General features: G+C 40.5%; 1 protein-coding gene across 3 annotated transcripts in view; it reads right to left on the minus strand.

Annotated features, from left to right (window-relative positions):
* ATP8B1 (ATPase phospholipid transporting 8B1) overlaps positions 1–15,839 on the minus strand; it is a 143,651-nt gene that overhangs the window by 41,374 nt on the left and 86,438 nt on the right. For 2 of the 3 annotated variants that reach the window (XM_069746043.1, XM_069746044.1), the window contains exons 8-14: positions 12,042–12,112; positions 10,127–10,209; positions 9,888–10,046; positions 3,594–3,682; positions 3,315–3,511; positions 2,636–2,844; positions 2,059–2,102 (exon numbers count right to left, since the gene is read on the minus strand). In XM_069746043.1, the coding sequence (XP_069602144.1) occupies positions 2,059–2,102; positions 2,636–2,844; positions 3,315–3,511; positions 3,594–3,682; positions 9,888–10,046; positions 10,127–10,209; positions 12,042–12,112 (852 nt within the window). The remainder of the gene's footprint in view (positions 1–2,058; positions 2,103–2,635; positions 2,845–3,314; positions 3,512–3,593; positions 3,683–9,887; positions 10,047–10,126; positions 10,210–12,041; positions 12,113–15,839) is intronic. The other variant, XM_069746045.1, reaches the window with a different exon arrangement.

Genomic DNA, 15,839 nt, shown 5'->3' on the forward strand with positions numbered 1-15,839 from the left:
ATCAGTAAATTAGTAAATTATTTACCAAATTTTACTTTATGTTGTTTTGATGATTATTTTTGTAAAAAGCTATTGTCACAATAATGCACACATGTCAGACACTTTGTAATGCTTCTGTCATGCATCAATGTACGAACCCTTGAGCCTCTGCTTTGTAGTTGGCTTCTCTTTCCGCCGAGCCACAGCACATTTACCTTTTCTCTGTTTCTGTTATCCTTGCTTCAGTCTTCTTCGGGTAACAGTTGTTTTAATTTACTCATGCCATATCACCTTTTGGGTGCAGCTTTATATACTTTCCCCTCTGCTGGTATTTTCTGCTGGTAATATTCTCATTTGGATGTTCAGCCAAGCTGCTGTAGTTTAAGCCAGTCAGTGAAAGACCAGCTAGGGTTTATCTGTCTGCTGTTTATGTTCTTTACCCTGCACCTACATTCTGTTTCTCTTTAGGAAGTAGGTGGCATATTCTCTAAAAGTACATACTTAATCCTTTATTTTGTATTTTATGGTTTGTTTTATTCACTCTGGGATCTCTTTCTATTTCAGTACACTTTCCCTTCTGTAGGTAATTTGCACTTTGCTCTGCCCTCTGGCTCTTTAGGAGGAACGTGAAGCACTTGACGGCCTTTCAGGCAGCATAGGTCCATGTTGCTATTGTCTAGTCTATGGTCAGGGCTATATCAGCTCATGCAGGAACACTAAGGGACTGCGGGGTCAGGATTTCAAGTCTGTACAGGAACTGGCAGGGTCAGTTGCAATTTTTTGGTGTGTTACCTAATTTTCAGAGTGAGTTGCTACACTATTATAACAACTCCAAGGTCATGCAGATAGTCTTGTAAATTGCACATTACTGACCTTGAAATATGAACAAAGTCTACAGGTGCCCATACACAGAAGAACGTTGGATGAATCCGCAGATTTTTTTGCGATAATCTATTGTGTGTAACGCTCATTAATTCACAATATTGAAAAAATAGGTTACAAAACTAAATTATTTTTTTTTTTGTAAATATTTTATTGCAGTTGGGCTCATATATATCAAATGGATCATAGTAAGGCTGCCGTCACACTAGCAGCATTTGGTCAGTATTTTACATCAGTATTTGTAAGCCTAAACAAGGAGTGGAACAAATAGAGGAAAAGCATAATAGAAACATATGCACCACTTCTGCATTTATCACCCACTCCTGGTTTTGGCTTACAAATACTGATGTAAAATACTGACCAAATACTGCTAGTGTGACGGCAGCCTAAAAGTGATTAAAATTCAATACACAGGTAAAATAATGCTAATATATACCTAAATTTACTCTAACTCATTGCTACTCAGCCTGTGTCCCTCTAGCTGTAGAAAAGCTACAACTCAGATGCAGGATTCAGAGCATCATGGAAATTGTAGACTAGTGAAAGCTAAAAAATCATAATATGGTTTTTAGTTAATAAAAATGTAAATTGTGCCCCTCATTTTGACAAGATTTGCATAAACCAATAACACAAGAGAATATAAAAACTTTGTAATATATTTTATCAGTGAAATAAATTTGTTCTCAGTTGAGTATGAGCTCCTTTACCCTTCTGCCACCTGAACTCATCATTCACTCTGAAAAAGGACAAAATCCATTTTGTTCAAAACAAAATAAATGACCAACTCACTGAGGAATCAGACTACATCTGCACATGAAAGTCTATGGAGGGGATGAAGTGAAGAGTAGAGTGAGTGAAGTTATGCACACTTTCTACTAAGTCTTTTAGCTTGCCGCAGAGCTGGATTCACAGCTACACTGATCAGTACAGCTCTATAATATCCTCTATACTTCATAGGTACTGCATAGCAGGAACTTCCCATGTCTGTGTATGCTGTATAGGAGACAACATAGCATGCAATCTGCATCTACTAGCTCAGAGACAACTAAAAATTAGAGATAGAGCCTGAGAGGGGAAATCTGGTGAAAATGCAGGCTACAATCATTTAATGGCCTGTGTTATTCCTTATGTACACACACATAACATATTCTGAAGGGTCACCTGAAATGATTGGTATGCTTTACCGTTCATACTGACCTTTGTGGTACTAACCTTTTTACTATCCATTTTCTTTTCATTACCTGGAATAAATATCAACATTTTATGGTGGGAGCACTCCAATCTTCAGATATTATATGTTTATGGTGCAAAATAAGATTTAGACTAAAAAAACACAAAGCTTCTCACTACTAGCATCTTCTTCAAAGAGATTTTCCTAATTTCTAATTGTACATTCTAACAAATCTCAGAAAAATCCAATAACATCTAAAACTGAAATAACATTCTATCCTGGATGAGCCCCCAAGTTACTTCTAGCCTGTTGTTGCTGGGGTTGTCTTTTATAAGAAGCCAGACCCAGGGGGAAATAGGTCAAAAAGCATGAGAAAAATATATTTAATGCTTTAGTTAATAATAGGAAAAATGTGGCGCCCAAACTGGGATGGCTCTCTCTGCTACATTACAATTGCTTCAGAAGGAAACTTTATTGGAGTGAATCTTTGTAATACCCTATTAGTTGAGGAGATGGCTTTTACCACACAGCAAAATAAATATAATGAAACTTTTTTTCCCCAAGTATTCCTAAAACATAATGATCCCTATTCATTTTTTTTACCGTAAACGTTCCCATTAATAGAACACTTTTTGAACGTCATTATATTCTGCGTCAATGTCCCAGTCTTGTCAGTGAATATGTATTCTATTTGACCAAGTTGTTCGTTCAGCGATGTTGTCCTGGCCTTGGCTCCCGTATCTTTCTTTGGGTAGTACATGTGTAAATCCCAATTGATAAAGTAACTTTGACCCAAACGAATCATTTCAACACTAAAAAAGAAAAAAAAAAAAAGCCAAAAAGTTTTTCTTACTTTCCAAAAAGTTTTGTAACTTAAAAAAAAAAAACATTAATCCCATTACCAGGATTTAGAAAAAAATATAACAATGCTTTCTTTCCAAAATGGCATTACATATCTCCGATATTACACCTTAGCACCATTCACTTTAAAAGGGCAGAACTGCAATACCTGCCACAATCTATGGGCAGATATGGTGCGGTTTCTGCAGGAAAGTATCCATGTGCTTTAATTTGAAGGGGTTTTAAGGGGTGAATGTAAAAATCCATTGGGAGGCCTTAAAAATATGTAAGCAAAATTATTGCTTTCTATATATATATATGTATTTATACACACATATATACACATTACCCTAGTTGCCAACCGATACCTTGTTCTTGCAGTTTCTCTATACATTATTACATACTCATATTTCTATAGTAATCAGGTATATATGTGCTTTACCTTACATAGAGCGATATCGGCACCATTGTATTTAGAACAATGATGTATCCCCAAAAGCCGAGAAATCCCCGGTAGTTTGGTGCGTAGTCATACCCGTCGTATAGATACCAAGACATGTTCCCACTATTTACATTGCTCTCCCAAAACGTCTCACCGATGGCCAAACCGGCCGCGCACAGGATCAGCAGGACGAATATCTGTAAGACACATGTATACAGCGTATATAGAGAGGAAATACAGGATATAGGGTTTACTATAACAATGGCGGAGAATCTTTACCATGTACACCATTCCGTTCATGAGATGATCAATTTTTGTTCTCTTTAGAGTTGTTTTTCCACTGTTTCTCATAATTTTGGTGTCCGGACCTAGGAAATAAAAGAAGTAAAGCATAGGACTAGAAGGATTAAAAACATTCTTCTGTTTCTATATTAGTTGAATTAAAATAAGGCGGCATTTGAAATATCTTCCTTCTCAATCAAGTCATTGGCCACTCTTTTCTGTTATGTCATTGAAATATATATAAAAAAAGTAATCTTAGGGGTTTAGGCCCCCCCAAATTGACACCCATTACTATAATTAAACAGACACAGTGCTCCTTTAAGACTCTGTTCACAACTACATCTGGTTACATTGCTGTGACGGATCGGATGCGTCACATGACAGGCATTGCCAACGATCCACGGATCCATTGACTTACAATGGAGTCCATTGGGTTCCACTGATGTGTCCATCATTTTGATAGAAGAAAAAGCATTGCAAGTAGAGGAATCTACGTCATGGGCTCCTGGCGGATGATAGCACACCCTCTAATTATTACATCTCTTGGTGAACTTTCCATTTAAAGGGGACATTTTACTGTATTTTTTTATTCTAACTGAGTACATCTTCCAATTGCAGCTGCTCCACTGATTCTGGAACAGTTTTTCTTTTTCTTCTGTGTCTTTCCTTTCCAAAGTTATGTCCCCCAGTAATAATGGTGCAAATTTTCCTTTCTACTAATTGGGCGTATGTCACAGAACTTCTATGTGGGTGTTTGCTTTTTTCCACTTCTGGCCAAACAAAATGCAGCCACAACCACAGAGAATTTCTGTGGTACAAGCCCAGTGTGTGAAAGGGAAAATTTTCACCTTTATTACTGGCGGGCATAACTCTGGAATAGGGGGGGCTCACAAGAAAAATAAAAACTGTTCCAGAATCAATGGAACAGCAACTATTATTATTTACATAGCACCATTGATTCCATGGTGCTGTACATGAGAAGGGGTTACATTCAAATTACAGATATCACATACAGTAAGCAAACTATCAATTGCAGACTGATACAGAGGGGCGAGGACCCTGCCCTTGCGGGCTTACATTCTACAGGATGGTGGGGAAGGAGGCAGTAGGTTGAGGGTTGCAGGAGCTCCGGTGTTGGTGAGGCGGTTGCTTCGGTAGTGGTGAAGAGGCAGCGGGGTCTGTAGGCTGTAGGCTTTCCTGAAGAGGTGGGTTTTCAGGTTCTGTCTGAAGGATCCGAATGTGGTTGATAGTCGGACGTATTGGTACAAAAAATTCCAAAGGATGGGGGATATTCAGAAGAAGTCTTGGAGGCAGTTAGGTGAGGGGCGAATAAGTGTGGAGGAGAGAAGGAGGTCTTGGGAGGACCGGAGATTACGTGAGGGAAGATATCGGGAGATTAGTTCAGAAATATATGGAGGAGACAGGTTATGGATGGCTATGCAGGTCAGTATTAGTAATTTGAACTGGATACGCTGAGGGACTGGGAGCCAGTGAAGAGATTTGCTGAGGGGGGAAGCGGAGGAGTAGTGAGGAGAGAGATGAATTAGTCGGGCAGCAGAGTTAAGGATGGACTGGAGCAGTGCCAGGGTGTTAGCAGGGAGGCCACAGAAAAGGATGCTGCAGTAGTCAAGGCGGGAGATGATGAGGGCATACACAAGAATTTTAGTAGATTGACGGTTGAGGAAAGGACGGATTCTGGAGATATTTTTGAGCTGGAGGTGACACGATGTGGAAAAAGCTTGGATGTGCGGTTTGAAGGACAGAGCAGAGTCGAGGGTTACTCCAAGGCAGCGGACTACCGGTACGGGGGAAGGCAGGATGTCCTTTAATGCGATAGATAGGTCAGGTAAGGAAGATCTATGAGATGGAGGAAAGATGATGAGTTCAGATTTGTCCTCATTGAGTTTGAAGAAGCGAGAGGAGAAGAAGGAGGATATGGCTGATAGACACTCCGGGATTCTGGACAGCAGGGAAGTGACGTCTGGGCCAGAGACATAGATCTGAGTGTCATCAGCATAAAGGTGGTACTGGAATCCATGAGACTTTATGAGTTGTCCCAGGCCGAGTGTATAGATTGAGAAGAGTAGGGGTCCTAGAACAGAGCCTTGGGGGACTCCAACAGAGAGAGGGAGGGATGAGGAGGTAGTGTGGGAGTGGGAGACGCTGAATGTGAGGTTGGAAAAGTATGAGGAGATCCAGGATAGGGCAAGGTCTTTGATGCCAAAGGAGGAGAGGATCTGTAGTAGGAGGCAGTGGTCAACTGCGTCAAAAGCAGAGGACAGGTCTAGAAGGAGGAGTACAGAGTATTGTCAGTTAGCTTTGGCTGTAAGTAGGTCATTAGTGATTTTGGTCAGGGCTGTCTCAGTTGAGTGATGTGGCGGAAACCAGATTGTAGATTGACAAAGAGAAAGTTAGATGAGAGGTGGGAGGAGAGTTCAGCGTGGACGTGCTGCTCCAGGAGTTTGGAAGCGAATGGGAGCAGTGATATTGGTCGATAGCTGGATATAGCTGTTGGAATGAGGGGACCTTTTATAATTTTTTTCCATGGGAGTAGGTGTATGTATAGAGGGTGCAGGCACAATCAAATCCTAAAGTGTAAGGGGACACGAAGGCTTATAAAAACTCAGTAAATGGTGGTATGTGGGGCCATACTACAAACCGGCCCAGACTACAGATTACACCTTGACTTTTAGGGTATGTGCACACATTGCAGATTTTGTAGCGAATCCTCAGCATTTCTTGGATGCGTGGAATTGCACCAAATACGCAATGTAGTGCACAACCAATGTTAATCAATGGGAATTACAGAATTGTCATGCACATGCTGCAGAAAAATCCATGAGGATTAGCAGCATTTATTTTCCGCAGCATGTCAATTCTTTTTGCGATTCCGCAGCGCTTCTGCACCCATTGACTACCATTGATCCAGTCAAATCTGCAGCAAAACCACAGGTATGAAAAGGTTTGCGTTTTTGCTGCGGAGTTGCATGCCAAAAACGCTGCAGAAAGGTAGGAGGAAGAGTGTGTGGGCGGAGACTATGTGTGTGGGCGGAGACTGTGTGTGTGCAGAGAAGATCTGCGTGTCTGTGTGCGGGTTTCTGCATGTGTCTGTGTGCGGGTGTCTTTGTGTGACTCTGTGTGTGTGTGGGTCTGTGTGCAGGGCTGTGTGTGTGTGTGTGTGTGTGCAGGTCTGTGTAGACAGGCATCGTATGATGGGACTACTGCTCCCATCCGGCTGTGTCTGCTGTCACATATAACAGTGACAGCATTAGCCTATAATAGGGCAGTAGTCCCATCAGACGATGCCTCTGTTCAATTGTAAAAAAAAAAAAACAACAAACATACAACATACAGTACATAATCACCAAACACCTAGTCCCCGACGCCCTCGTTCTCCTGTAACAAAAATAAAATAATAAACCGACATATACTTACCTTTCTGCCATAGTCCATTTAATAACGAGTGTCCCACGACAATTTTCCATGTAGAACAGTGACATTGGTAGATGTCACTGTTCTACAGGGCCTCTGGCAATGTACTGACGGGAGGTATCCTCCCACAGTGTATCCCTCTGCCGCCGGGAGAGAGGTCACCTGAGTTCATGCTGTCACCGGCAACGCTGTGTGAGAAAATTCTCACGCAGCGGAGCCGTAAAGTGAAAGCACGAACTCCAGTGACCTCTTCAGTGATGCACTGCAGGAGCCATTACCTGCTGTCAGTGCATCGCGGGCAGCCCTGTAGGGCAGTGACATCACCTGATGTCACTGTTCTACATGGGAGATTGTCGTGGGACACTCGTTATTAAATGGATTACATCGGAACAGGGAGTATTTGTGTTGGTCTATTATTTCATTTTTTTGCAGGAGATCGAGGGCGTCGCAGGAATTAGGCATATAATAAATATGGGAAACTGTGCGGTGTTTTATTTCATTAAAATACTTTATTCTGGCTGTGTCTTTCTTTAACATGTAACAACTATAGGATTAGTAATTGACACCTCTCCATTACTAAGCTGTGGGCTTGATGTCACCTTACAATACAAAGGTGACATCAACCTCACAACGATTACCCCACTTGCCACCGCTACAGGGCAAGTGGAAAGAGAGAGGCTAAGTGCCGGATTTGGCGCATCTTAGAGATGCGCCATTTCTGGGGCGGCTGTGAGCTGGTGTTTGTAGCCGGGGGGGGCAATATCCATGGTCCCTTACTAGGCTATTAATATCAGCCTGCAGCTGTCTGCATAGTAACATAGTAACATAGTAACATAGTAACATAGTTAGTAAGGCCGAAAAAAGACATTTGTCCATCCAGTTCAGCCTATATTCCATCATAATAAATACCCAGATCTACGTCCTTCTACAGAACCTAATAATTGTATGATACAATATTGTTCTGCTCCAGGAAGACATCCAGGCCTCTCTTGAACCCCTCGACTGAGTTCGCCATCACCACCTCCTCAGGCAAGCAATTCCAGATTCTCACTGCCCTAACAGTAAAGAATCCTCTTCTATGTTGGTGGAAAAACCTTCTCTCCTCCAGACGCAAAGAATGCCCCCTTGTGCCCGTCACCTTCCTTGGTATAAACAGATCCTCAGCGAGATATTTGTATTGTCCCCTTATATACTTATACATGGTTATTAGATCGCCCCTCAGTCGTCTTTTTTCTAGACTAAATAATCCTAATTTCGCTAATCTATCTGGATAGTCTTATCTGCATAGTCTTATAGTCTTATCTGCATAGTCCTATCTGCATAGTCTTTTCTGGTTATTAATTATAGGGGGGACCCCCCGTAATTTTTTGGGGGGTTCCCCTATTTTAATGGCCAGCAAAGGCTAAATATACAGTTGTGAGCTGACATTAATAGCCTGGGAAGCTCCATGGGTAATACCCCATTCCCAGGCTATAAACATCTGCCCCCAGTCACTGGCTTTCCCTCTCTGGTTTGGAAAATTGCTCGAAAGCCCACACCATTTTTTTTCAATTGTTTTTAAAACTAAACAGATATTAAGTTTATAGCCGGGGTCACACTTGCGAGAAACTTGCACGAGTCTCGCACCTCAATACCCAGCCCTGCCGCCGGCACTCGGGATTGGAGTGTGCGGCTGCATGAATTCCTATGCAGCTGAACGCTCTGGTCCGATTGCTGGCGGCAATGCTGGGTACTGAGGTGCGAGACTCGTGTGAATTTCTCGCAATTGTGACCCCGATATAACACATATTTTGTGTGTGTGTGTCTTTATTTACATCCTTATGTACCATTTTATTATGTTCATTACTAAACATCGGGCTTGGTATTACCTATCTATCTAGCTATGCATCTATCTATCTATCTATCTATCTATCTATCTATCTATCTATCTATCGATATATATATATATCTATCCATAGATTATCTATCTATCCATCTATAGATATATCTATAGATAGATGGATGGATGGATAGATATATCTATAGATAGATGGATGGATGGATGGATGGATAGATATATCTATAGATAGATAGTGTGTGTAAACATTATTCTTCAATGGTGTATGTAAAAGAAGAGGTTGGACAAAAAAATGACATCACAATTCATTTTTTTGTTAAATAATATATCTTTATTTAGCTTATAAAAACGCATACAAATCTGCATCAAAAATGCATCAAATCCGCGCGGATTTTCAACTGCGTTTTCTGCCAAAACAGGAAGAATCTGCGCAGAAGATTCCACAGGCAAATCCGCAGCGTGTTCACATAGCCTTAAAGCTGCTATCAATAAGGAGCCATTACCACTACCATAGGAGAAGTCATCCAGTCTACTTCAAATCCTGACTTGTACATATCTAGTTTTCCAGAATTATGGATGTCTTTGAATGATCAAGGGTCTGAGGTGGACCTTTATTGAATGAGATACTTGTTGGCAAATGCAACCACATATGGTGGAATCGAGCACATAGATCATAGGCCTTTAAATTTATGCATCTTCCAAAACAAACCTTAGCTTATGTTTTCCCAAGCAATGGTCAATGTTTATATTTTTTGCATAAAGTTTATCAAACTTGATCATGAGTTTGATTGAGAAACAATGAATCAGTTGTGTTGGACATCTTTGGTACCTACTCTTACAGCCGGTTAATTGAAGACCACGAAGGTGCATCACATATACATTTATTGTACACTAGCTCATGGAAATCGATGTTGAAACCATTTTTAGTATCATTTTGGAGCGTCATTGCTCAGAACATAAAAAGAACGTGGCATGAAAACCCTTTCTTAGGGCATCTGCAGAAAAATTAATGCAAAAATTACCTGCAAATATGACAAGTCCGGTACAGTACTGTGTGTTACGGATTTTACAGCCTCGAAGTAAAAGTTTATCGTTATCGAGCCCTGAACTTGTTCCTCTCCAGAATAAAGTGCCTACAAACTTATCTAGGCGATTATTTGGTTCCTCGCATTCAACCAGACCTATAAAAATAGAATGTAATAATAAGTATAGCTTACATCCACAACTCACAGGAATATGATGAAGACAGTGACAGCCTCACCATCAAATTGTGAAAGCTCCTGCTCTTTTTGGAGAAATGTATCGGTTACATCAAGGGACATTTTGAACTTCAAGTTTGTTTCACTAGAAAAAAAATATATCAGTAAGAGAATTTGAAGACAGTTAACAATTCCAACTTAAAGTTAAAAAAAATAATAGAAATGAAGTATTTCAGTCACTGTGTACATACATAACATTACTGATCCTGTACTGATTCTGCGATACATCCTGTATTACAGCTCTGGCAAAAATTAAGAGACCACTGCAAAATGTTCAGTTTGTCTGATCTTTCTCTTTACAGGTATATTTTTGAGTAAAATGTTCTTTTATTCTATAAACTACTGACAACATGTCTCCGAAGTTCCAAGCAATAAATTTTGTATTTTTCTTTCTGACAAAGAAAAATGGTTAAAATAATAAAACAAGCAAATAGTGCTTTCAGACCTCAAATAATGCATTGAAAACAAGTTCATAATCATTTAGAAACAACAATACTAATGTTTTAACTCAGGAAGAGTTCAGAAATCAATATTTTGTGGAATAACCATGATCTTTAATCACAGCTTTCATGCGTCTTGGCAGCTTTCCACCAGTCCTGCACACTGCTTCTAGCGCAAAAATGTAAGCAGTTCTTCTTTGATGGCTTGTGACTATCCATCATCCTCTAGATTACATTCCAGAGGTTTTCAATGCGGTTTAGGTCTGGAGATTGGGCTGCCCATGACAGGGATTTGGTGTGGTGGTCTCTTAATTATTGTCATAGCTGTATACTCCAGAGCTGCACTCACTATTCTGCTGGTGCAGTCGCTGTGTACATACATTACATTACTGATCCTGAGTTACATCCTGTATTATACCCCAGAGCTGCTCTCACTATTCTGCTGATGCAGTCACTGTGTGCATACATTACATTACTGATCCTGAGTTACATCCTGTGTTATACTCCAGAGCTGCACTCACTATTCTGCTGGTGCAGTCACTGTGTACATACATTACATTACTGACCCTGAGTTACATCCTGTATTATACCCCAGAGCTGCACTCACTATTCTGCTGGTGCAGTCGCTGTGTACATACATTACATTACTGATCCTGAGTTACATCCTGTATTATACCCCAGAGATGCACTCAGTATTCTGCTGGTGCAGTCACTGTGCACATACATTACATCACTGATCCGGAGTTACCTCCTGTATTATACCCCAGAGCTGCACTCACTATTCTGCTGGTGCAGTCACTGTATACATACATTACATTACATATCCTGAGTTACATCCTGTATTATACCCCAGAGCTGCACTCACTATTCTGCTGGTGCAGTCACTGTATACATACATTACATTACAGATCCTGAGTTGCATCCTGTATTATACTCCAGAGCTGCACTCACTATTCTGCTGGTGCAGTCACTGTGTACATACATTACATTACTGATCCTGTACTGACCCTGAGTTACATACTGTATTATACCCCAGAGCTGCACTCACTATTCTGCTGGTGCAGTCACTGTGTACATACATTACATTACTGATCCTGAGTTACATCCTATATAATATACCCCAGAGCTGCACTCACTATTCTGCTGGTGCAGTCACTGTGTACATGCATTACATTACTGATCCTGTACTGACCCTGAGTTACATCCTGTATTATACCCCAGAGCTGCACTCACTATTCTGCTGGTGCAGTCACTGTGTACATACATTACATTACTGATCCTGAGTTACATCCTGTATTATACCCCAGAGCTGTATTGTGTACATACAGAAATGCAGAAAGTATCGAGTTCTATATAGAAGCATCAATTAAACTAAACATCTATCATTGGTACAGGGCCTGCTAATGAATCTAATAATATAGGATGAAGTGCAACAACTTGACAATTAATTTTTTTTAATTAATTTGTAGTTTCTTACCCATCAAGCTCAGCTGTTTCCACATAGCACAAGCTGTTAGGCTCAGAGCTGGAGAGCAGCAGCACATCTGCCTATAGAGTATCAGGACATAAGATGCATCAGACAAATGCAGCTGAATAACCAAAGAGTTTGTTCTTCATTAGGAAAAAAAAAATCTGCTTTTTTTCAGGAATACTGCCACACTTGATTTAATGCTGAGTATGAAATGGCAGCTTATAGTAGTTACTGTATATTCTTGTGCACAGGAGGCATTATTATAGTAGTTACAGGTGCATCTCACAAAATTACAATATCATCAAAAAGTTAATTTATTTCAGGTCTTCAATACAAAAAGTGTAACTCATATAATATATGGAGTCATTACAAACAGAGTGATCTATTTCATATGTTTATTTCTGTTAATGTTGATGATTATGGCTTACAGCCAATGCAAACCCAAAAGTCATTATCTCAGTAAATTAGAATACTTTATAATACCAGCTTGAAAAATTATTTTAAAATCTGAAATGTTGTCCTACTGAAATGTATGTTCAGTAAATGCACTCAATACTTGGTCGGGGCTCCTTTTGCATCAATTACTGCATCAATGCGGCGTGGCATGGAGGCGATCAGCCTGTGGCACTGCTGAGGGGTTATGGAAGCCCAGGTTGCTTTGATAGCAGCCTTCAGCTCGTCTGCATTGTTGGTTCTGGTGTCTCTCATCTTCCTCTTGACAATACTCCATAGATTCTCTATGGGGTTAAGGTCAGGCGAGTTTGGTGCCAATCAAGCACAGTGATACTGTTGTTTGTAAACCAGGTATTGGTATTTTTGGCAGTGTGGACAGGGGCCAAGTCCTGCTGGAGAATGACATTTCCATCTCCAAAAAGCTTGTCGGTAGAGGGAATCATGAAGTGCTCTAATATTTCCTGGTAAACGGCTGCACTGACTTTGGTCCTAATTAGTGATGAGCGAGTATACTCATTGCTCGGGTTTTCCTGAGCACGCTCGGGTGGTCTTCGAGTATTTATGACTGCTCGGAGAATTAGTTTTCAACACAGCAGCTGAATGATTTACAGCTACTAGCCAGGCTGAGTACATGTGAGGATTCCCTAGCAACCAGGCAACCCCCACATGTACTCAGCCTGGCTAGTAGCTGTAAATCATTCAGCTGCCGTGATGAAAACGAAATCTCCGAGCAGTCATAAATACTCGGTCATCACTAGTCTTGATAAAACACAGTGGACCTACACCAGCAGATGACATGGCTCCCAAACCATCACTGATTGTGGAGACTTCACACTAGACCTCCAGCTTGGATTGTGGCCTCTCCACTTCCTCCAGACTCTGGGACCTTGATTTCCAAATGAAATGCAAAATTTACTTCCATCTGAAAACAACACCTTGGACCACTGAGCAACAGTCCAGATCTTTTTCTCCTTGGCCCAGGTAAGACGCTTCTGGCGTTGTCTATTGGTCATGAGTGGCTTGACACAAGTAATGCGACACTTGTAGCCCATGTCCTGGATACGTCTATGTGTGTTGTGACTCTTGAAGCAATGACTCCAGCAGCAGTCCACAACTTGTGACTCTTCCCCAAATTTTTGAATGGCCTTTTCTTAACAATCCTTTCATGGCTGCGGTTATCCCTGTTGCTTGTGCATCTTTTTCTACCAGACTTTTTCCTTCCACTCCACTTTCCATTAATATACTTGGATACAGCACTCTGTGAACAGCCGGCTTCTTTAGCAATGACCTTTTGCGGTTTACCCTCCTTGTGGAGTGTGTCAATGACTGCCTTCTGGACATCTGACAAGTCAGCAGTCTTCCCCATGATTGTGGAGCTACTGAAACAGACTAAGGGACCTTTATAAATGCTTAGGAAGCCTTTGCATGTGTTTTTTTGTTAGAGATTCTAATTTACTGAAATATTGACTTTTGGGTTTTCATTTGCTGTAACCCATAATCATCAACGTTAACCCCTTAATGGGGTAGTTTGCAAGTTAATGACCGGGCCAATTTTTACAATTCTGACCACTGTCCCTTTATGAGGTTATAACTCTGGAACGCTTCAACGGATTGCGGTGATTCTGACACTGTTTTCTCGTGACATTTTGTACTTCATGACAGTGGCAAAATTTCTTTGATATTACCTGCATTTATTTGTGAAAAAAATGGAAATTTGGCAAAAATTTTGCAATTTTCCAACTTTGAATTTTTATGCCCTTAAATCACAGAGATATGTCACACAAAATACTTAAAAAGTAACATTTCCCACATGTCTACTTTACATCAGCACAATTTTGGAATCCCAATTTTTTTTGGGTTAGGGCGTTATAAGGGTTAAAAGTTGACCAGCAATGTCTCATTTTTACAACACCATTTTTTTTAGGGACCACATCACATTTGAAGTCACTTTGAGGGGTCTATATGATAGAAAATACCCAAGTGTGACACCATTCTAAAAGCTGCACCCCTCAAGGTGCTCAAAACCACAGTCAAGAAGTTTATTAACCCTTCAGGTGTTTCACAGGAATTTTTAGAATTTTTGGAGCCCCTGATGTGCCTAAACATTAAAACCCCTCACAAGTGACACTATTTTGGAAAGTAGACCCCCTATGGAACTTATCTAGATGTGTTGTGAGAGATTTGAACACCCAAGTGTTTCACTACAGTTTATAACGCAGAGCCGTGAAAATAAAAAATCACTTTTTGTTCCCACAAAAATGGTTTTTTAGTTCCCAGTTTTGTATTTTCCCAAGGGTAACAGGAGAAACTGGACCCCAAAAGTTGTTGGTCAATTTATCCTGAGTATGCTGATACCCCATATGTGGGGGGGAACCACCGTTTGGGCGCATGGCAGAGCTCGGAAGGGAAGGAGAGCTGTTTGGAATGCAGACTTTGATGGATTGGTCTGCAGGCGTCACATTACGTTTGCAGAACCCCTAATGTACCTAAACAGTAGAACCCCCCCCCCCCACAAGTGACCCCATATTGGAAACAAGACCCCTCAATAAACTTATCTAGATGTGTTGTGAGAACTTTGAACCCCCAAGTGTTTCACTACAGTTTATAACGCAGAGCCGTGATAATAAAAAATCCTTTTTTTCCCACAAAAATGTTTTTTTTTAGCCCCCAAAATGTTTATTTTCCCAAGGGTAACAGGAAAAATTGGACCTCAAAAGTTGTTGTCCAATTTGTCCTGAGAACTTTAGCCCCAACCCTAACCCTAACTTTAAGCCCCAGCCCTAACCCTAAATGGAAAATGGAAATAAATACATTTTTTTTAATTTTATTATTTTTCCTCAACCAAGGGGGTGCTGAAGGGGGGTTTGATTTACTATTTATAGCGGGTTTTTAGCGGATTTTTATGACTGGCAGCCGTCACACACTAAAAGACGCTTTTTATTGCAAAAAATAGTTTTTGCATCTCTACATTTTGAGAGCTATAATTTTTCCATATTTTGGTCCACAGAGTCATGTGAGGTCTTGTTTTTTGTGGGACGAGTTGACGTTGTTATTGGTACCATTTTCGGGCACGTGACATTTTTTGATCGTTTTTATACCGATTTTTGTGAGGCAGAATGCCTAAAAACCAGCTATTCATTAATTACTTTTGGGGGGGAAGGGGAGAGTGTTTATACCGTTTTACGATTGGTAAAATGGATAAAGCAGTTTCATTTTTCGGGTCAGTACGATTACAGCAATACTGTATGTATATAATTTTTTTATGTTTTGGCGCTTTTATACGTTAAAAACTATTTTATAGAAAAAATAATTTTTGCATCGCTTTTTTCGCTGATGATGCTGTATGGCAGC

The sequence above is a fragment of the Ranitomeya imitator genome, chromosome 1, assembly GCF_032444005.1.
Source record: "Ranitomeya imitator isolate aRanImi1 chromosome 1, aRanImi1.pri, whole genome shotgun sequence".
Classification (NCBI taxonomy): Eukaryota; Metazoa; Chordata; class Amphibia; order Anura; family Dendrobatidae; genus Ranitomeya; species Ranitomeya imitator.